We start from the raw sequence: 23,707 nt of genomic DNA, 5'->3' as shown, positions 1-23,707 counted from the left end.
AAAATGATGAAACTATAGCTAGTGATAGTCAATGATCTATGAATTTAAAAGCATGGAAGGGAAGTGTAGATTTTGAAAAAATCCTCCTTATACAAAAGGACCAGACTCAATGCCCAGTACACTTTTTTAGCCTATGACAAGTTACAGGGTTCCACCTTAATGTAACTAGTATTTAATTGAATAGTAACATCAAAGGTTTAATGGTAAATGCAGGACCATTTGCACCTATGGATTACTATGTAATTACAATTAGCAGATCCAAAAGCAATTACCATGCATTGCCATTCAGAAGACAGAAATAATCATGTATTTATCCTTCAATGACATACTCCTTACTCAGTAATTATCCTTCCACTAGTTGGTAATTCTCATGTAATTAAAGAGTCCACAGACTGAGTGTACTTGCATGCTATTTGTGCGCTGAAATTTAAAGCCTGGCTTAAATTGTTTCTAATACTCTACAGCAGATCAGAAGCAATGCCATTATGATGATTCTCCACACTGAGCAGACCTAGCTTCCCTGACACATCAGTTTTTAATATACTCTTGGTCTGCTTCAGGTTCCCAACAGCCAAGGCTACATCTCTCTGTCAAAATGAAATAGAGAGCTGTATAATCATTCCTTAAACTCAGTATTTCTGACAAGTGAAAAAACAATGAAACATCTTGTCAATAATAGGAGAGTTTTGCCCAAATTATTTCAATAAATAACTTCCAGTCTTAACATGCCATCAGAGCCACCACTAATATTATCTACTACAAACTGTTAATGTCAATCAACATCTACTAAAGGTTACTTTCCAGGAAGATAGGGCGTATAAGCATTTACCCAGCAGTGGGCAAACATTTAATATTAATTTTCTACTTATTTGATCATGATTTGAAAAAGAAGGGGATGTCAATGGATGACAAGACAAAAAGGTCAATGAGGTACGGAAAAAGTAGAAATCTAGCATTAATAGCATTTGGACTATGATTGGAGGATTACAAAAGAACTACAGGTTATTAAAAATGAAAGGAAGCTTAGAGATCATGTCATCTCACCTCTCGAGTAATGAAGAAGTTCCCTCTACAATGTGGTATCATAGGAGTTAGAACTAGTGGAGGTCATCTCATTCCACTCTTTCATTTTATAGATAAGAATAATGAGGCCTGAAGAAAGTGGCTTACTTACCAAAGGTCACTCAGATAGCAAGTAAGAGAAAATATCTCCACAACAGGCTCATTCAAGCCTTGGATAGTTGAAATTGTTAGAATTTTTTTCATTACCACAAAATCAAATCTCCTTTCCATCAAAACCAATTATTACTGGTTTTCCTATCTGAGGTCAAGCAAAATCCATCTAATTGTTCCACATGGGACTATATTTAGTCTAGCCTTACAATATGCCTACAATTATCTGTTCAACCCCCACTCTATGCTTGTTTCTCCACTCAGACAAGAAGAAAGCAAGATTGGTTGTTCTCTAACCAGGTAAAAAGTCAGTGCCAGCAAACATAGAGAATATTTGGCATTCAACAAATCGAAAGTTTATGGAAATGTGGGAATCAGGAATGAAACAAAACTATGAAATGTGTTCTAAAACTTTTGTTTCCAAAATTGCTAAATATTGAATCTCCAATCTATCACATCATCTGCTTTAATAAGGAAACATAATTGTTCACTTAGTGGTTCATTTATCTCTTACTTAGAAACAAGAACTCTAAGTGTTAGGACATAAACCAAAGGCCAATGATAACAGGGTACCATGAAGTGGAAGTAAAGGAAGAAAGTACCCAGAAAATGCCAAGATAAATGAAATGAAGACATCAACCAAGGCAGCATTTGACCTACAGCTGATCTTGTGTGAGGACCATTGCATTTCCAAAAAAAAAAAAAAAAAATCACATTCACTACTCACATAGCAAACCTCTCATTTAGGCCCTAATCACCTCCCATCTAAACTACTACAATAGCCTCCTCATTATCTCACTATATCCACCCTCTCTTTTCTTCAGTCTGTTCTCCACACAGTTGCCACAATGATAATCCTAAAGCAAAAGTCGGCCAATGTTACTTCCTCCACTCAAAATGTTTTAGTGGTTCTCAATAAACCTGAGGATAAAATACAAAAATATTCTATTTGATATTAAAAACCTTTACAATATAATCCAAACCTGTCTTTAAAGATGGATTTCATATCATTTCCCCTTTATTTACACTGTTGCAAATAGGTATCACAGCAGATAGAGTACCAGCCCTGGAATCAGGAAGAATCAGCTTCCCGAGTTCAAATCTAAACTCAGACACTGTGACTCTGAGTCACTTCACCCTGTTTGTCTCAGTTTTCTTATCTACAAAATAAGCTGGATGAAGAAATGGCAAACCACTCCAGTATCTTCCCCCAAAAATATCAACAACAAAAGGGACCACTCTTCAGGACTGAAATGAGGGAATAACAAAAAATACAATCTATATTACAACCAAAATGGATTTACTATTTTTCACACACAATATACGAACTCCTACTTTTACATAGATGGAATAAGCTTTAACATATTACCAACTATGTGCCCAGGATTGTGCTCAGCCGTTTTAAAATTATCATCTCATTTGATCTGAGGATCAACCCTGGAAAGTAGGTAATACTATTATTTCCATTTGAGAATTGAAGAAACTGGGATAAAGTTATTTAGCAAGAGTGAAAGTGTATGAGGTCAAATTTAAATACAAGTCCTCCTAACTCCAGAACCCCCGGGCCATCTAGCAACTATTAACTGCTAACTACTTCTAGACTTTCTCCTATATCTGAAATTATCTCCTCACCTCTGTTTCTTAGTTCCTATCTCCATTACCCAAGTGTTTATATAGTACTTCATATATACATCGCTGAGGTGGAAAAACAGAGACAAAAATGGAAAAAATAGCCTCAAATATTCAATCAAGTAACTTATTCAACCCATTTAGTACAGGAAAAGAGAAATTGATTTTAGAAGGCCTAAAAGGCCTATCAAGATGATAAGCAAAAAATTTAAAAAAAAAAAAAGTCTGCTTCTTAATTTTTCTTTATTTTGAATCCCTTTCAGGGCAGAATGACCAAGATTTTGTCTCAGGAAGCTAGAATGCAGAGCATGTACATGTAATCCTTGAATGGGTGAAAATACAGCTTAACCCTATTAACAAGAAAAAATTAACTAAAATAGAAAACTCCAAGAGTCAGGTCCAATTTCTCCCTCTTTTCTCCCCAGATAATACTATCTCAGTGAATTCTCTAGGTTCTGGTCTCTCCCAATAGGTGGCTCAAGGAATAGAACACTGGGATTAAAGTCAAAAAGAACTGAGTTCAAATGTATACTGAAACACTGTGTGATACTAGGCAAATCCCTTCTGTCTAACTCAGTTTTGTCATCTGTAAAATTGGGGTGATAGTAGCACCTATCTCCAAGGGTTGTCAAAGAGATTGTATTTGTAAAGTGGTATTCAAATTATGAAATGTTATTCAATGCTAGTTGTTATTGCTATTTTCCCAGAGGCCTTCATTATGTCTCAAGGACTAAGGTCTCTCAATATAATCCTTAACTAAATTTGTCCTGAAATGTTGATTTGTTTAGTCTATATTTCTTGTCCAATTGCTAGAATAATAAATTATAGTTCTATAGTCAAAGAGAATAAAGTACCCTAACAGGAAAGACTTTTTAGCAAAATATTAAGGATCCCTTTTAGACTTCCACTACCTGCCAGCATCATTTATTTTCACTAGATTCTACTTTTCATTAAAGTAATTGGGGTTTGTCATTGAATAATAATTTGCAACTTATGAGAATCATTCTCTACTTCCAAGTAACCATACTCTAATTCAGTGCATGTAATTATGCATGTAGCAGGGATTCAGTAAAGATTAGTTAAATATACAAAACTAACCAATGGTAACTCTACATAATTCTATGAAAATGTATGTATTTCTTCATGCTTCTTCCATGCTTCAGTCATTCAACCATTTTTTAAGCCGTAACATACGCCAATATGCCCTAAAATGTATATGTTCCTAAAAAGTCTTTTATAGAATTCTTTTTTTTATAATTTGTTTACATTTTAGATTCATTAAAGTTGCTTGTTTTAAAAGAAAAAAAAAGGCCTATCCATAATCTATTTTTAAAGTAAATAACTACCCTCTAATTTACCTGTCCTTCAAATCCAGATTTTTAAACTATTGTAAACAATCTCCTCCGAATTCTTATAATACTTTATTTGTATTTCTCTTATACACTCATGTTCTAGTTTATTGACCTTTTTTTTAAGGGGAGGATCTATATCTTATTAATTTTTGTATTTCTCTTGTAGTCCTGTCTTAAATAACACATAATATGTTTAATTTACTTCTATTCACCTCCCTAAACATCATGCTTGCATTTCCAGATATATTCTTGTATATCTATATTGTGTATTTTATTTTTACAAATTTGCAGTTATTATACTCATGGGATTTAGGGTCGACTTACTTTAAATCAAAACAGCCTCTATAATCATCTAAAAACACCCAGAAAAGAGACAGCTCAAGTTTTACATTTTCCCCAAGTTTTTACATCGTAAAATATGGAGGTTCATAGGAGCCCCTGATAATTTAAATAATGAAGTCGTTTTTATATGAAAGCAGGCCAGATTCATTAAAGATCCCTAGCCTCAAGGAGACAAAGATATTACTTCTGGGATCAATGAATGAATAAATGTATGGTAAACCATTTATTAAGCATTTATGCACCAAACACTGTACTAAGTACTGTAGATAAAAATTAAAAAGCAAGACAGTCCCCCTCCTCCCCCCGTCTCTGAGAGACTGACTCTCAAGAAGTTTATACTGTATGCAATCAGGGTAGATAAAACAAGATAGAAGATTCAGCTACAAAAGGAAAGATCCAGGCATTCTAAGGATTTAGCAGTCCATCAAATAGCAAAGGCCACCATCTCCCAGTCACCCTAGGTGTTATTCTTAACTCCTCATTTTCTCTCATTTCCCCCCTTCACTCCCAATCAGAGATTTTGTTATTTCCAATTTTCTATTATCTCTTCTAGACTCCTTCTTTCCTCTGACACTGTTCCTAACTCTGCATCAGATCGTCCTCACCTCATGATTGCACAATTACTAATGGCCTGCTGGTTGCTTTCCCTTCTTGAACTTCTCTCCATCTCAATCCACCCTCCAATGAGCAAGTGCTTAATAAATTCTACCTGACAGCAGTGCTTTGAGTGCAATAATAGGTCAGATGGTAGGGACAGGGCGAATGTAAAGGCCCAAAGGATCTTAGGATGCAGAAAAAAGGCAAATGCTAAGGACTGACTGTCCTCTAACCATACTGTAATTAATCCAAGAATTAATAATACTAAAGCCTGAAGGGACTGGTTACTGCCATTGAGAAGCAGAGTGAGCTATGGAGTCCTAATGGACAGGGGATTCTGGTCTCCCTCCTAAAAAGATGATGATAGAGAACTGGGAGAGGGAAAGAAGTCCAGCCAGAAGTAGGAAAGAAAAAGAGAACACCAACAAGAATATTGTGACAGAAAGATTGAAGGAAAGGCTATTCCCACCTGACATGCTCTATTTACTATTCAAAATTTCTTCAAAACTGGGTTCTTTATATTCTTCTAATCTTCTCACATCGTACACTGTTCTATATAGTCTATTTTGGGTTTTAAGGCATGATCCATAAGAAAGAAATCTAGCCAGTAAGCCCCAAGAGGTTTCAGTGATGAATATATATGTGTGTGTGTGTGTGTGTGTGTATGTATTCACTTTATCATGTTTAGATCTCCAAATTCTTATCTACTTATCTTTTTGGCTTAGTTCAGTGTCACTTCTGACATACAATGCTTAATATGATGCCTGGCACGAAGCCTTCCCTAATTTCTACCTTCAAAGGTAAATGTTCTTATTCTCTCTGTGTATGTGCTAATTTCTCTTTCTGTCTTGCTCTGTGTTTGTCTCTCTCCATGACAATCTCTTTGTCTCTGTACATGTCTCTCTGTGTTTCTGCCTCTTGTGGTCTGTGGCAGTCCATGTCTGTAGCATTTCTATCTTTCTGTGTGTCTGTCTCTGTGTCTAGTTGACTCTGTCTTTTTGTCTCTATTTCTATCTCTATCTCCATCTTTGGGTGTGTTTTGGGGTCTATATGGATCTCTTTCTCTATGTCAGTTAACTGCAAGTATCTCTCTGTGTATGTGTATATTCCTGTTGAGTTTCTCCATCTTTGTCTCCCTTCCCCCACCCAATAAGATTACCTTATTTTTCCTTACATACAAATGTGTTTTAATCTTCCAATAGAATGCAAGTTTTTTGAGGACAAGGATTTTTATTTTTTCCTTTTATGCCCCTACTTCACTTTATACCTTTTAAGTATTAAATGCTTAATCAATGTTTGTGGAATTAAATTGAACTGAGTCTAAATTTTTTTTAAAAATTAATTTGCAAAGGTTTCCTTATGCATCAAATAAGCCAGGTTTACTAACTCCCATCTAATGATTAATCTCTGACTCAGTTCCTGTATAAAATTAAAGTTGTCAGTCTAGACAAAGGGTACTCTAGACCTTGGTGAACTTCCAGATATTATAAAATCTCTTACTTTAATCCCTTTAAAATACATTAACATTGGACTGTGCAAAGAGTAAGAAAGGCTGGTAAAGATGTACTCACAGCTCACCATCATTTCAGAGTTTAACATCACTCTATTGGAATTTGGATGATTTTGATAGCCTTTAGCCTCATTTTGCAAAAGGAACTAATTTAATTTGAGTGCTTATCAAAGATGAATGATTTCATCATGTAGCAGAAAAAGGATGAAGTTCTTAATCTTGACTCAGACAATGTATAGGCAATAGTCTAGTCATGATAGTAGCTACCTTGGGGCTAGTTTTGTAGAAGTAAAGCAAGATACAAAGACAAGTTTTCAATTAATTCATAGCTACTAAATATGTCAATTATTACAATTGAAAATAAAACATTTTAATAATGTAAATATTTTATGAAACTTAAGGATTAAGGTAAAGGGCATTAAAAACTTAGAGTATGAGAAACATAATTTAATTAATGATATTTAATTATTTTCTCATATTTTGGATCTATGAGGGAACATATTAAGAATTTGTTGGCACAGTTCAGATTATTGAATAGTAGGAAGGTTTATTGTATGAAATGCTTTAAGCTAGCTCTGCTACTTATAATACTAACAATAATGCATACTGAGAGTTTGATTGTAGTTAATTCATAAGAGCTGTGATTAATGTTATAAAAGGGTCACAAATCAGAGCCAGCGAATAAAAGAGAAACTATTCATGGATACTAATAAATTGCTCTGTGAAGGCTTGGCCACCCTAGCAGGTAATGATGTCACAAAATGATGAAAGAATCGTTAAGGAGCCAGCAAAGTGGCAATGCTTGGCTAATGTACTGATCATTGCATCACACTTGGCCAGAAGCCTCTTAAAGGCAACAGAGATAGAAGGAAGACAAGACAGCCCAAGACTGCAAGCTCCCCCATACCTTCCTTTCTCTAAGTCCAAATTTTCAGAGAGAGAAATTAGTAAGGATTAGTCTTAAACATGGGAATGAAACTATTTTACAAAGGGTAATGTCAGTTTATAAACAAGTGCTTCATCTAAAATACAATGTGATTATTTTTTCTTCCCTGAAAGGCTTACTTTTTCCAGAGTAAAAAAAAAAAAAAGAAGAAGAAGAAGAAGAAGAAAAAATAGAGATTTATAGCAAGATACAGAGAGAGGAGAGATAAGAACAACAGTTAACATCAAGCTTACACTGCCCCAAAGAACTGTGCTAAGTGCTTTATAACTATTACTTCATTTTATCCTTGCAACAGCTACAGGAGATAGTTGTCATTATTATCCCCATTTTATAGATGAGGAAAATAAGACAAATAAAGTTTAAATAATTTCCCCCAGAATCACCTAGCAAGCAAGTATCTGAGGCCAGATTTATAGTCAGATCTTCTTTATGCTAGACCTCACCCTCTATCCATTGTGCTATCTAGCTATAGCTAGATATAAGTGGATATAGAGGTAAATCACTGGGGAGGGGGGGGGAGGGAAGGGGAGAAAATAGCAGAAAGGGGGGAAAGATAAAAAGAGATGAAATGAAGAAAGGGATGAAGAGGGAGATTTAAAGAGAGGAAAGAGTGAAAGGGTGGTAGAAGAGAAGGAAAAGGAAAAGCAGGATTGTGGGAAGGGAAAAGAAAGGAAAGGAAAACAATGGAAAGAAAGAGAAGGGCAAGAGAGGGGAGAGAAAGAAAGAAATCTAGAGAAATAGAGACAGAGAAATCTAATGCTGTGAAATAATTCAAATATAACAAGTTCTATAAATGCTAATTTTGCTTTTAATTCCCTTCATATCAAATGGGCATAACAAACCATTTAGTATTTCTTAGCCAAATTAAGCTATTTCTAAAATACATTCAGCAAATATTTCAGCCATTCCTTCAATTATTCTTATTTCTTTAATATAATCAATTTAAAAGAAATTTATCAAAAACTCTTAAGATGTTATAAGCTTATATGTGGCTTAAGAGTAATAAACCAATATTTGTCTTACATTTTCTGTAATATGCAGACATGTGATAAATGTAAAGTATTTAAAATTCCAAAAGAAAAAGAATGGATCAATGTTCTTAGCCCTGTGTATAATATACTGTTCAATGTCTTACATTAATATAACATTATAAAAACACTGAGGAGAGTCATTGAGACTCCCGTGAGAATTTATTGAACTATTAATGGAGGAGAGTTTTATTTATCTTAGAATTGGGACTGGCTTTGGACATTATTTAGATTTTTTGGTTGGAGGAAGGGAAGTGGATAGAAGACAACTGGGTAGAAACAGTGAAGGTTGATTTGAGTTGTTTTGAGTATACTCAGAGTGATTTAATTCACTATTCTGCCTATTAATTAACTTTCTGAAGGTAAACAAGTTTCACTTTTAAGAAAACTATTCCCAGAACATAGATAATGACACATGTATACTGCTGAATTCTACCCTTTTTCCCCCTTCTTCATTCATTTTCACTTCCGCTGAAAACACTTTCTCTTACGAACAATTGCCAAGAACTGGCATATTCTCAAGGCTTACGTTTTCAACTGTTTGCCAAATGGCTGTAATATAATTCACAAAAGCCCTGTTTATTGAGTAATATTATTAATGGTTAGCAGAATACTGTGAAATTGAAGACATTCTTTTTGGATTATTTCCAGGTCTTTAAAAAGAACCACTAGTTCCAATAGGAAATGGATGGTTTATCTTAAAGCTTAATGTTTTAAAAATAATTTAAACTTATTGTCTCAGTCAAGTGTGTTAGCCATGATAGGCCCCCAAATATGTAGCATTAAGTAATTGATCCATACCAACAACCAAAAGACAAATAGATAAGTGATTATAATTATGGAGATTCTAGTTCACATTAATCTATTTTTAAAATAGCAAATGAACCCAAGAATGATCTGTGAATTTTTTTTAAAGCCAAGGAACTCTCTCCACCAATATAGATTACAATCAAGCTATGACTTCATATATATATATATATATATATATATATATATATATATATATATATATATATATATATATATGTACTAGAGAACCAACTAAGGTATGTGGAAGTTAAATTATTTGCTGAGCATCAGTAAATGTCAAAGTTGAGATCTGAACATAGTACTTCCCAGATCCAACCTCAGTCCTATTCGCCCCACACCAATCAGTCAGTAAATATTTATTAGATGCTTTATCAAATCTAAGATTACTCTACTAAATGCCAAAAATATAAAGGCAGATACAGTCTCTCTGACCTCAAAGTTCAAATTCTAATAGGAAGATGTTAAAAACTAAATAATAGAAGATATAAACAGAGTAGATGGAAGATAGTCTCATAGGGAAGATACTAGAAATTGAAGGAACCAGAAAACAATGAAAACTTCTCTGCAAAAGATAGTATTTGGTCTGAGTCTTGAAAAAAGCTAACAGGAAAAGATTTCCAGATACGGGAAACTATGACTGCAATGGCATGGAGTCTCTCTCGCTTAAGAAAGGAATGTAGTCTTTATATGATGTATAGTATAGCACTAGAATTTGTATAATGTAGGCACTTTTTGGATTGGCTCTCACAAACTAAAAGAGCATTTCTGTTGGAATCCTTACTAACTGCTAACTAATTAGAGTTGATCTAATCTTACAAGAAGATTTTGGCCAGAACCTGAAACAAGGTACTAAGTAGAACTAATTAATACAAGGCTTGTGTTCACACACCTTTACTCATTGGAGTTCATAAGTATGCCAGCTTCACAAAGTAAACTTTCTAACTTCAAGGGAGTTCACACCTCCCTTAAAGCTCTTTGGGCCAGAGAGCACTATGGGAGAAAACCCATAATCCCATTCTCTCAGAAGATTCGCATATAAGGCGAGAGAGCTATTCAAGAATACATTTTTCCTCTTGGCTGGCTGGTGGCAGATGAAGAGCTTTCAGAGGATAAAGCTACGAGTGAGAGTTCAGTGGACAACCAGATTCATCTTCAACTCACACCACTGTGGTAGGTGGCTGGGCTCCTGCACGCCCCCCATTGAGACCAAGCTGGTCTGAAAGACTCACCAGAAAGCTAGCCAAGCCCCAAGTGAAGGAGACAAGAGATTCATTCCATCTCTGTGCTGGTTGGAGGCAGAAGAAAGCAGAGGCAGAGGCTAACGGACAGAACCTTTGGATTTGGAGATATTCGGAGGGCCCTAAGCTAAACCGGTTGTGTTTTGAGAAGAACAAGAATTCCAACATTTGAACTCCTAACACATTTCTTAATGATTTCTTATGTTTTCAAAACTGTCTCACTTTTATTTGCTTCCTTGTGGATTTTCTTTTGTTTTATACATCTCTTACTTTATTTCCACTGCTACAATTAGATAGATGAGTACAGATACATATGTGTATATAGAGATATATAAATATCTCTATAATCACAACATTGACATTTATAAATATATACATATATACCCTCATACATACACACACACACACACACACACACACACACACACACACATAAAGCTAAACATACTTATTTCCACTTGTTATCCATTTCTCTGGAGATGGATAGCATCTGCTTTCATATGTCCAAGTATTTCCATGTTTTCCTAAATCAACCAGTTCATTTCTTAGACCACAGTAACATGCCAATCCAATACATTCTATTTGAATTTTTCTCCCATTTTTCTGTATTCTTTCTCTTCTTGGCTACACAGGTTTTATTTATAAAAGAAACTTTTACTTTAATAAAACTTATCTATTTTTACACTTCAAAAAAAAGTAAAAGCAACTTTTACTTTAGTAAAATTTATTTATTTTTACATTTCAACAACCTTTTACACTTCAACTCACCTTATAATATGGATTAAGGTCCAATATTACTACTTCTTCCTCCTTTACTTCTTTTTTTCTCCTGATTTCTTTGATATCCCCAACATTTTGTTCTCCTAATTGAGCTATTATTTTTTTTCCAATTCAGTAAGATAGTTTTTTTTCGTAATTTATTTGGGATGGTATTGCATAAATAGATTAATTTGGTAAAATTGTCATTTTTATTGTATTGACCAGGTTCATTTCATATCATTCCATTTTCTGTACTTTCCATTTCAATAAAAACGAACTATTTGCTATTCTCTAAACTTTGACCTCCATCTCACAACTTTCCCTTTGAACAATCTGTATCCATTTTGAAAATACATTCCCCTATCACCTTTTAGAATTTCTAACTTCCTCCCAGGCTACCTCTTTCAGGAAGTATTTCTTGATCTTCTTAATAGTCAGTATTCTCTATAGGGCTGTGAATATGTATATACATTGACACAAACACATATATGCATAATCTACATAAACATGCATACATATACATATATATCTATAATCATACAGATATATACACCTATACATTTATATGCATTTATATCAGACTGTACTATGGTTGTTTATCCTCTGTTTCTCTGTGATGCGAAAATCTTCTTAAATATTTTGCATATTTTTCTAATTCCACCACCTCATCACTTGCTACACAATGTATACACACACACACACACACACACACACACACACACACAAATACACACACAAATATGTATATACATATAAGCATTTTAATTGAAAAATGGGAAAGGGGGGAATAGTTCTCTTGCTTCTTCTTTTCAAATTATCACGGCCACACTTACTTGTAATCCCTTTCATCAAGGAACATAAAACCTCCTTGAGGGTAAAAATCATTTTCCACTTTATATATCCCTGCCTTTTAGCACTAGAATTGGTAGGTCATAGGTACTTTTTGGATTGACTCTCACAAACTAAAAGAGCATTTTTAATGATTTCTTATGTAAAACTATTTAGTGGACTAAATTAATTTTTCTTTTTAAATTTTCTTTTGTCTCATAGCTTATATTATAGCTGTGTCTTCTACTAAAGCTCTATTCCAATATTTCTTTATGGTACAGAGGTGATCCTATCTTCTCAAAGGTATCCCTAATTTATGGCTAAACAAATGATAGTATAGGAATTTACTGTTGTGATGTGAAAAGCAATAGAAAGGACAATTTGAGAGAACTTGGGAAAGCTTGTTTAACCTGATGCAGAGTGAAGCAAATAGAATAAAGAGAAAAATTTAAAATATAAAGACAAATTAATAAAAATGAACAACTGTGAAAGACTTAAAAACTATGATCAATGCAATTAACCAGAATTTGGGAGGACAGAAGTTTGACACTGATCTCTTGGCAAAAGAGTAAAGAACTAAATATGAAGAATAATAGATATTTCTGGACATGGCCAATGTGGGAATTTGTTTTTCTTGGCTATACATACAAGGGTTTTGTTTTTCCTCTGTTTCTCCAATTGCAATATGAAGGGGAGATGGAAAACAGAAAAAAATACATTCATATTAATTGACAGATATATTTTTAAAACTGAAAAGTCCAAGCTTAAAATTTTCATAATTTTGAAAGGAGTCATGCACCAGACCAGTGCTATGTAGTCATTCAAAGACAGCCTAAGTTCAGAAAGGTTCATCATCCTGAAGTTGGCAAAACAAATCAAGCAGGCAATAGGCATTTACTGATAAATTTACAAATATTTGTTACTTACCAAATCCTAACTATATGGTATTGTTAGTATGTTAGGGGAAATGGAATTTAAAAAAAATATAGAAAAGATAAATGAGCAAAAAGAGCACATTCTTCCATAAGAAAAAATCAATAATGATCAGCAATGCAAGTAGAAGTGAAACAGGAATGACTGACTAGATACCATTACAACAGAATGTGATCTGGGAGTCAGAAAAGACAACAAGGTAAATATGTCATCATCATCATAGTGATGTTATTTTAAAAGCTAATATGACACTGGACTTTGATTTTTTTAAAAAGTATGGTTTGCATAGCACATTTATAACCTTTAGTTTCATCAGCATTAAGACTTTTAAGGTATGAAATGTAAAAAAGGCTCTGTATTTTATTTGTCTTCAAGCAATAGTCTTGGGAGTAGGTCCAAGTAGATGGCACAGTGGATAGAGCACTAGGCTTGGAGCTAAGAAAACTCATCTTCCTGCATTCAAATCTGGCTTCAGAAATTTATAAGCTATATGACCCTGGGCAAGTCATTTAATCTGGTTTGTCTTAATTACCTCATATGTAAAATCAACTGGAGAAGGAAACATCAAACTGTTACCAGATCTTTGGCAAGAAACCTCCAATGGGGTCACACAAAAAAAATCAGACATGACTGGAAAATAACTTAACAACAAAAACAATAAAGCTTGGTAGTTATCTGAAGTAAATAAAAGAGAAATGAGCAAATATGACAAAACAAAATAGGTATATCTTTTTAAGAAAATGATTAGGAAATGATGTTATACACAATTCTCATATAGCTCCATGTGTTGTAAGTACTAACAACAATAGAACTTGAGCTGTAAAAGATTCTGATCAATGTGTATATGTATGTATACATAAATAGTCTTAATGAAAACTGCATCCCTATAACTACTATACTTAAGTATAAATAGATATCTATCTTGATACTTCTGCTAGAGTATTCTTTAGAGAAAGACATAAAAGCCAAATTACTTGATAAGATAAATTCCAAATCTAGAATTCTAACCAGTATGTCAAATGTTCATATTATTATATCATCTTAGCATTGAACAAGAGATCTACCTAGAAATATTCTAAGATGAATCATTTTTTTTCACAAAAATATATTAATATGGGGAATTGTTTTAGTCTTTGATTATCCCTAATAGGTCTCTTTTTAATCTCTTAAGTTTTAAAGCCGAGCCCAAAATCATTTTTTTACAAATGTGAGAAGGCCAAAAAAGATTATTATAACATTAGTAAGTAGAAGAGCCTGTATTTGAAGTTGGATCTTTGGGACAAATGAAGTCTTCTTACTTCTGCATTATGCTCCTTTAATGAAACCAGTGAAAAGAAATCAGCTTTTCTCACTTTAAGAATGTCTCTTTTTAGATCTTTTGTCTCCACTGAAGCAAAAGAAAAATGAGAAGTATAATCTATATATATTACATTTGTGTCCTATATCCTTAAAAGCTTCTTGAGGGCATGGACCAATTTTGTTTCTTGATTTAGTGCTTAATTCAAAACATTAATAAACATTGGATGACAATGATGATGATGATGATAATGATGAAGACAACTATGACATGTTCAAAAAAGATTACATACCCTACCATTGTGGAATGATAGGGATTAATTGCATGATAGAATAACCACTTAAAATTTGCATAATGAGTAAAAAAAATGATTTAAAAAAAAACTTTGCCTGAATAGAATTAGTTTATAGTTCTCTTCATATAGTTAGAATCTCTGGCTTCTTAAAGAAGAAATATTTTAAAAAGAAAAACCATTCCTATCTCATTTAATTTTGACTAGGGCTTATAATAAGGCCATGCTTATCTGGCCACACAGGTAACAGTCTTAAAAGCAAAAATAGATGATGACAATAAGGCAGACAACAACAACAACAACAAAAAGAAATACATTCAGATTTTAGTTTCAGTGGTACCTGCTTTGAATTTATTAAAACATTAAAATATTTAACCTAGCAAACAAATCTATAGATATTTCCTTTTTCTCTCAATAAGTCTTATCTTTTTCTTCTACAAGAGGTACAAGAAATCAAGGGAATAAAAAAAATGTAAATTTCAAATTTTTAAAATATTTTGATGAAAAAAGATCTATATTTGGGGTTCACATGCCAATCATTTTCACTTTATATTCAGATACAGGAAAATATGTTGAATTTCTATTGAAATTAACTAAAGCATAAAGATCATTCTATTCACAAAAGAGAAAACTCACATTCCGTCCTTCGGTGTAGCTATCCTGAGAGCAGAGGCAGCGATAAGGTTTGCTAGCCATGTCACAATCATTGGCATGACCATGACAATTACATCTGTGAAGAGAAACATTATATGATTGCTAGTAAAAATCAACACAACTTTAAAGCTAGTTCAAGCTCTGTCTATATTCCCACATAATGAAGTGGATTGAATGTCATACAAAAAGAATCCTCCAAATTACATTGCTCAAATTATCTCAATATTTGGTGAGTGCCCCAATTTTTATCTTCATTTTGTATGGGAAAATAAAAAACATAGGGTCAAGTGAAAGCAAGTTTATTACATTATTAAGTTAGTAAAATTATAAAAATATTATGTTTACATATATAAACATACATATTATCTGTTTCAAGCTGTGTAAGGAATTCTCAATATGAGAACTCTTTCCATCAATATAAATAGCCACTTAATAGATAAATCTTAGAAGGCCGCCTGAGGCAAACAGAGGCTTAGTTACTTGACTAGAGTTTTTAAATATTAAAAACTGGATTTTAACTCAACTATTCCTTAATCCAAACCTAGTCTCTATAAATGTCAAGCAGCATACTATTCCTTCCCCCCTTTTTTTCTTCTTCCTTATTCCCCTCCTCTTCCTCTCTGGAGCATACAGCTATAGATGATATATCTAGATATAGATACTATATATTAACTTAGGGGATAATTTAGGGGAATGGTCAATCAAGATAATAAATCAGTTATTCCATCCCATTCAAATAACTAGTGAAATACTTAATACCTAATGCCTCTATCAGGTGAGAACATCTCTGTCAAATCCATCACTAAATCACCTCACCACACTTAAAGTAAGGATTTTAACCAGGTAAAAATACCTGTTAGAATCATTCAGTCATTCAGTTGAATTATATTATATATGAGAGGTCTCCACAATTAGATGTATGTGTATATATACATGTTAGCTATCAAATTCAATAATAACATTTGTCTACTCTATTTATCCCATGTACCTTTGGAGATTATTCCATTGTTAAATTTGCCAAATTATTTTTTCAACAACATGTGATAAACATATGTATGTTTATAAAATAATAATAAAGGGACCATCCAAAAGTTATGTTTTTGTCTGATTTTTTTTTCCTTTTCAAGAAAAGGAAAAATGAATAATAAAAATTCTTTCACAAGAAGTTGTTTATTTTTTGCAACTGCTATGTTTTATTTGATATAGTGTTTGAAGTGTGATTATCCTTAATTATACTGAAAAAGTTATAAATCTCTCAAGAATCATCAGATTGTTCCCTCTGCAAAGCCTCTAGAGTAAAATACCAAGGAGTATGGACCTCAGGAAACCAAGTCTCATATTCTGAGTTTTACTTCTGCTACAATTATTCCTTTTTAATTCTGTTACAGCCTCTTTTAGATCTTATTGTTCTCTCTTACAATTAACTGAGAATTTGGACATGCACATAATTTGCTATTTTTTTTTTGGTCAATTGGTTGTTTTCGGTTATGTCTGCCTCTTTGTGATTCCACTAGTTTTGTTGACAAAAATACTGGAGTGAATTGCCATTCCCTTCTCTAGCTCATTGTATAGATGAGGAAACTGAGGCAAACAGGACCAAATTATTTGCCCACAAATCTGAAGCCAAATTTAAACTCAGAAAGAATAAATTTAATTTCCCTTAGTCACAAAGTGAGTTAGTGACATCTTCAGCTTCGGAAATAGAATCCATGTCTTCTGGCTCCAAGAAAAAGGTTCAATCTACTTTATCATATATGTGGCCCCAGTTTAGCTGCAATGGAAGAAGCTCCCTGTATCCAGTGATTTCCAGCTGATTGTTAACTTTCCTTAAGGATGCCTTCCACTTTTACAATGAATTTTAAATTCCAGTGGTTCTTAAAAAAAAAAAAAAAAAAAAAAACAGCAGCAACAACAGCTATCTTTGACTTGGTTACTAGAAAGTAAAAGGTAAAATAAATCATTCCCAAATGAAATTTATGATGTCAAATTCATTTACACTGGACCAAAATGACTCCATAGACAGTTGATCATATCAGAGCAAGTCAGCTGAAAACAAATCACGAAACATCCTTGTGGTGGGAAATAGTCTCAACGTCAAAAAAGTCTGGTTTTTAGAACCAAAATGTCTGATACTCATTAAGGATTCAATGTGTGGGGAAATTAAGTGGTGAATGAATAAGGAGGAGAAATATTCAAGCAAAAACACATGAGGAATAGAAGGAGTAGAAGAAAAATTTAAAGATTTTAAACAGGGGAAAGTGATCAAGGAAGTAGTTATGTCAAAGTAAGACAAATAGACATGACAAGACAAAATATTATTAAGATAAGAAATTAGATGTTTGCCTAACTGCAAGCAAAGAGAGAAACAACTCTAGAGTTCAAGATATGCTACATTAATATGATAAGAGGATTCCCAGAGAATTTCAAGCAAAATGAATATCTAGGGCTAAGGTTAATAAGACTGAACAGGTAGAATCTGTGATTTAAGTACTACCAATCTTAATTATTTCCATATAGTCTAAACACAAACTTTCATTGAAATTGTAGTTCGTAATCATAACCACAAACTAATACAGATAGTTTCAATGAATATTACCTGCCACTGATGGTAATTTCATTCACTCCATAGTATCTATGCCTGAAGTTAACAGAAGACTCAGTTGTATGATACTGACCAACCAAATGAATCCTTATTTGTGTGGCTTTTACAAACTCTTGGAGAGAAGGATTCTTGTAGAAATTATTATATCCAGGTCGATGATTTGGTTCGGGTGTCAAGATACTGAATGTGATGTTACCACGAGAGTATGGAGTGAAACTGTAGGTTAAAAAAAATGCAAAAATATCAAAAAACCTCCTTCCTGCTTTGCAAAAAATAAATCATGTAAGCTAGAGAAAATGGTTATATAACATCAAGAGAAGCTTGAATTCTTAGCCCTTGAAACCTACAGATATTCTAAATATTTCACATTCAAATCAAACAGGAGACTTTAGAAAGTTTCTCAGGGTCATGATTTCATCTTCAAGAAAGGAAACAAAAGTAGTTTTTTTTCCCCACATTTGTCTTTATTACCTTAATAATTAGAAATATTTATTTTTGTTTTAGCAGCCAAATCCATTATGAGTTACATTTTATTCCAATGCTTTATCATGTATCAAAAGAAACCACAGGTTCTTAAAGACTCTAGCAGTGGAGCACAAGTGAAGTACTCTAATTCTGGAAGGTTCTATTAAGCTGAAGAAGTTTCAGGTATTGCTACTATAAAGGGCTATGTACCTGTCATCTAAAAGCCAGCCAACTAAATTCTATGAGACTCATCCCCAGAAAATTGACCACAAAACCCCATAAAAACCAGCTAATAAAGTGTAGAGGAGTTGTGACCTACATCAGTGATAGGATTGCCCTTCTGGTACCCTAGAAATATATTTCTTGTAAGTATGATAAAAACCTTATCGGAAGTGGGGAAATATGACTGAATGTTCAAACACTGGACTGTAAAGTACTAAATCATGTTAATGATAAAAGATATACAAATCTCCTTTGAGAGCTCAATTTGTTGACAATGCTTGTTTAGGGTCTTTCTTACAAAAGAGAGATGAACTAGGTCTTAATAGAATCTATGGCTCCTAAAACATACATAACCATTTCTCAAGCCATGTTTCATGATACTCTAATATGCCACATAATGTGCAAGTTCCATAAGACCATCTTCTTGCTATCAAGTTTCCCCTATGAAATTATATTGACTTTAACATGTCACATAGAGTGATTTTCTATTTTAAATGGTTTTAATTTCCTATAATTTGTGCTGATTACCCAAATCCTTCTCCAAACTAGAGATACTGAATTTTTCCAGGATTTCTATACAAAGATTTATGAATTTCTTCATGTCTCAAAGTGTCATATGATCAAATTTGTTTCAGTCACATTTACCTAAATCCTTTGTAGTTCTAAGCTATGTTCAGCAATACTAATTAGTAATAACAACAACGTTTAAATAGTGGTTTCTATGCACCAGATACTGTGCTAAGTGCTTTACAATTATTATCTCATTTTATCCCCCCAAAACCCTGGGAGGTAGGTGATATTATGTCCATTTTACAGATGAGGAAACTGAGGTGAACAGATTAAGTAATTGACCTTAGGCCATATGGCTAGTAACTGAACTTGCATTTAAAATCATGTAATCTATCTACCATATAACCTAGCTGTTCCTTTCCCCCTCAAAAAAAAAAAAATCAGCATACAACAAAAATAAATCAACAATGTTTTGTTTTGTTTTGTTTTTCATACCTAGGAAGCTGAAGGCAATTGACAGAGTCAGGAGCTTTCAAATGACCATTGTTTTTCATTCCAAAATCACTGCAGTTTTTAGCAAAATATTGCCAATCTTCCCAGTCTAAGTGGTTCATCTTTTTCCTTTGAATTCGGATTCCTGTTGGTTGTGGACTAAAGAACTGAAGAACAATGTAAAAGACCTGTAAAAGAAAAGTATATTAAACATTATAGCAAATGTCTAAGCCTGGTACATCATTATAAATCAAATACATTATCTTCATCCATTATATCTCAATTATAGTCAATGACTTCAAATATTTAAGAACTATCAAGTCTATTGGTTACATGTGGTTCTTATCTTGATCAATCAACAAACATTTATTAAACACCTACTTTGCACCAGGTACAGTGCTAAGATCTTCAAAGAGAATCCAAGGGGAAAATTAACACATTAAATTCATATTTGCAATCAAAGAATATTAAAAAGAGAAAGGTTGTATTAAGATACAACCTAGATTTCTTCATTTTCTAAATAAGTAAGCTGAGGGCCAGAAATATATCCAATTAGCCACAAGTTAGAGGAAGAGCTGGGAAATGAACTCCAGGTATCTTAATCTCAAATCCAGTGTTCTAACAAACCAAGTACAAATACCATATAAGTATATTTGCAGCTATTTTTATTAAGTGGTCTTTTGGATTAAATACTTCACTGAATTAATCCACTAAAACTTCAAACTAAATGAAACTCTTTTCAGCATTTCATAAATAATCAAATCTGACTTGCTGAATGATCTTGGCTAAGTCCTTCTTCTCTTCAAGTCTCAGTTTCTTTGTCTGTAAAATGAAAATCAAATCTGCCCTCCTCATAACATGGAGTTGTTAAAAGAAGAAATGAGAATTACATATGGTAGAAATATCTTATAATTACAAAGAATGGTCTCCATTTTTCCATAATCCTTATTCTTTGAGATATATTCTCAAAAAGTTGTACATAAACCTGAAATGAAATAGCATTACCTGAAGCACATTCTGGGTGCATAAGAAAGTTATGCAAGTGTAAAAATGCAAGTGTATCCACATGTGCATCTGACATCAATGATAGAGATATAAACAGTAGAATTATGGGTGACAGAGGCAGGGGTGACAGGGCTGTGAGCAGGATGAGTGGATATAGAAGATAGAATAAAAGGAAATCCATATTACAAAAGCAAATGGCACCAACCTATCCATGACAATCAGACTTGGTATTCTATCTGAAATATAATAATGACTAGGAGAGCTGTGGCAAGAGGTTTCGGTTTTTCTTCAGCCTCCAAAGAGCCAATACTCTTCAATTTAACAATAAAAACAGTGATAGTTAGTATTTATACAGCATTCAAGGTTTACAAAGTCTTTTGTAAATATCTCAATTTATTCTTAAACTCTGGGTAGTGTTAAGAATCCATATTTTACAGATAAGAAAACAGTTAAGTGACTTGCTCTGGATCACACAATTGGCAAGCTTCCGGGACAGGATTTAAATTCAGTCTTTCCTGACTCCTGGTGCAGTGTTTTATCTACTGAATCCTCTAATTGCCAAATTAATGACACTTGCAGCACAGTAAAGAAAATAACTTTGGATTGTAAATTACAGGAAGTATGGATTTGATCTCATGTATCCCTACTATGCTGAAGATGCAAAGGAATTAAATCAGGAGTTAACTAGCATTCCTCAGAGGACAGGAGAAAGGGTAGTGTAAATAGAGTATTTACTAATCACTTGATTTAATTCATTGTTATCTACTTTGTTATTCTATTATAACATTACTGCTTTCTTATTTTGAATTAATGTCATTTGGTCTGATTTAATGTAATATGCTGGTGGTATGGTCTCAAGTCCTAACTCTGAATACATGATAACCTATACAAGTATTCTGACCTTGGGTGTAACTGACACAGGGTGTACAATCTTAAAGCTTTCTATAAATATCAAGTACTCTTTTTATAATATAGGCTTTGAATATAAAATATTTCTAAAAATGAAGCCATTATATCCCTACAGAATCTTTTAATTTTTGTCTTATTTTTGGGAGGTTTTATTTTTGTTTAATGAATCAAGTGCTCATTTGCCTAATTCTATCCCAGATGTTATTGATACAAGCAGAAAAGTTCATTTAATTACCTGGTACTGTCCATTTTCCAAATCTATTGTAATTGCCACTCCATTTTCAAGCTCAGTCATGTTTCTAAATACATGAGAAATCCACGTAGTCCCAATATCATTATCATTGATGTAAGAGAGAGGATGAGCTTCAGGATTCAGCCTCAAAACTCTATCATTGGTTGTGTCATCTGCATCATTAGGGAGGCAGTACCGCTGCACCAAAGGATGGACTCTCGGGTGGCTGACAGGGCAACGGCATTCTGTCTGGATGTGCAAATAGAGTAATTCTCCAGAGAAAACTTCCATAATGTCTCTACAGAGAGCACAAGAAAGGGAGTCAGTCAAGGGCATAACAAAACAGTTCAACAAAGAAGAGAACTTCAAAAAGCAGATATAAAATAGGCTACTTTTTCCTATAATAATGGAATTGTTAAGTATCCATTTAACTTCAATAATTTGTCACATATTAAAAGAAAGCAAAAAATAGTTCTGTTCACCGGTACCCATTAGAAACTGCATGCAGTATGACAACCTAGTATTTAGAATTAAACAACTATTTCCATAAAACAGCAATTAACTAATTAACAGAAACCTGGAGGGAGACCACCAGTGGCATTTCCAAATACAATATCCTTGACTTTGTTCAATTTAACATTGTTAGCAATTTTTATAAACGAGGCAACATGCTATAATAGAAAGAGCATGAGAATCTGAAATCAGAGGAAAGCTGGGTTCAAATCTTCATTCTGCTACTTACCAATTTTATGAATGCAGAAGTGGGCATAACTGTAAAATGTCAAATAATGCAAAACTGGAAGGCAAAAGCTAATCTTTAGGTGGATTACCAGCCTATATTTAATGGGACCATGATGGAGACCATGAAAAAGAAGAAGATAGCATCATTACACTCTGCCTTTATCAACTCTCATCAGGAATGTATGCTGTATTTAGTTTTTAGGAAGGAAACTGACAAATGGGAAATGATCCATAGGAGAATAACCTCAATGAGGCAGGGCTTTGAGGCCATGTCAAATAAGATCAGTGGAAGGCAATAAGATTGTTTAAGAAGAAAAAAAAAAAGAAAACAGAGATGACAGAATAGCTATATTCAAGTATTTGCAGAGATACAATGTGGAAAAGGAATGAGGTGTTATTCTCTCCATCACAGGATAGATCTGGGAGCAACGGGAAGTTCTAAATAGGGAAATTTTAGACTTGATATTATGGGAAACTTTTTCCCATTGGAGTTCTTTAAAAGGGAGGTTAGATCACCACTTGATGAGTCTCACAATAACCCTATGAACTAGATGCTATTATTACCCCACTTTATAGATAAGGAAACTGAGACCAAGTTAAGTTCCAATGCTTTACATAGAGTCACACAGCTATTACATGTTTGAGGCAAGATTTGAACTCTATTGCTTCTGACTTTTCTTCAGTTCTATCCACATACCACCTTTAGCTGCCTAAATAATAGATTCAGGATCCAAAAAGATCACTGAAGACCAGTACAAGTTGTTAAGTCTAAGATAAAATTTGTTTAAAAAATAAAATAAACATATTTAAATTTGACTTCAAAAAATTCAATCAGTTGCAAAAGTATAGGATGGAGAAAAATAGTTGGACAATTGTCCTAATGAAAATTTTTTGCTATACTAGGCTAGCAAAAAAGAAAGGAAACGAGCATGTATTAGATACTTTATTATGTGCCAGCTACTGTGCTAAATGTCTCATTTGAGCATCACAATAATCCTGAAAAATAGGTGTTGCTTCAACTGAGGCAGAGCATGCCAAGATAAGTGACTTGCAAGAGTCACATAGCTAATGTCTGAGGCCAGTTATAAACTGAAGTCTTTTTGACTTTAGGTCCACTCTGTCCACTGCACTACCTAACTGC

At 33.4% G+C, this 23,707-nt stretch overlaps 1 protein-coding gene across 1 annotated transcript in view; it reads right to left on the bottom strand.

The window, feature by feature from the left end:
- Nucleotides 1–23,707, bottom strand: part of USH2A (usherin) — a 998,601-nt gene that overhangs the window by 884,624 nt on the left and 90,270 nt on the right. The window contains exons 5-8 of the mRNA XM_051996749.1: nucleotides 21,829–22,123; nucleotides 19,683–19,867; nucleotides 17,985–18,206; nucleotides 15,371–15,464 (exon numbers count right to left, since the gene is read on the bottom strand). Of these exons, the coding sequence (XP_051852709.1) occupies nucleotides 15,371–15,464; nucleotides 17,985–18,206; nucleotides 19,683–19,867; nucleotides 21,829–22,123 (796 nt within the window). The remainder of the gene's footprint in view (nucleotides 1–15,370; nucleotides 15,465–17,984; nucleotides 18,207–19,682; nucleotides 19,868–21,828; nucleotides 22,124–23,707) is intronic.

The sequence above is a fragment of the Antechinus flavipes genome, chromosome 4, assembly GCF_016432865.1.
Source record: "Antechinus flavipes isolate AdamAnt ecotype Samford, QLD, Australia chromosome 4, AdamAnt_v2, whole genome shotgun sequence".
In the NCBI taxonomy this organism is placed as follows: Eukaryota; Metazoa; Chordata; class Mammalia; order Dasyuromorphia; family Dasyuridae; genus Antechinus; species Antechinus flavipes.
The sequence above is the reverse complement of the archived record's forward strand: the minus strand, read 5'-3'. Positions and strand labels throughout refer to the sequence as shown.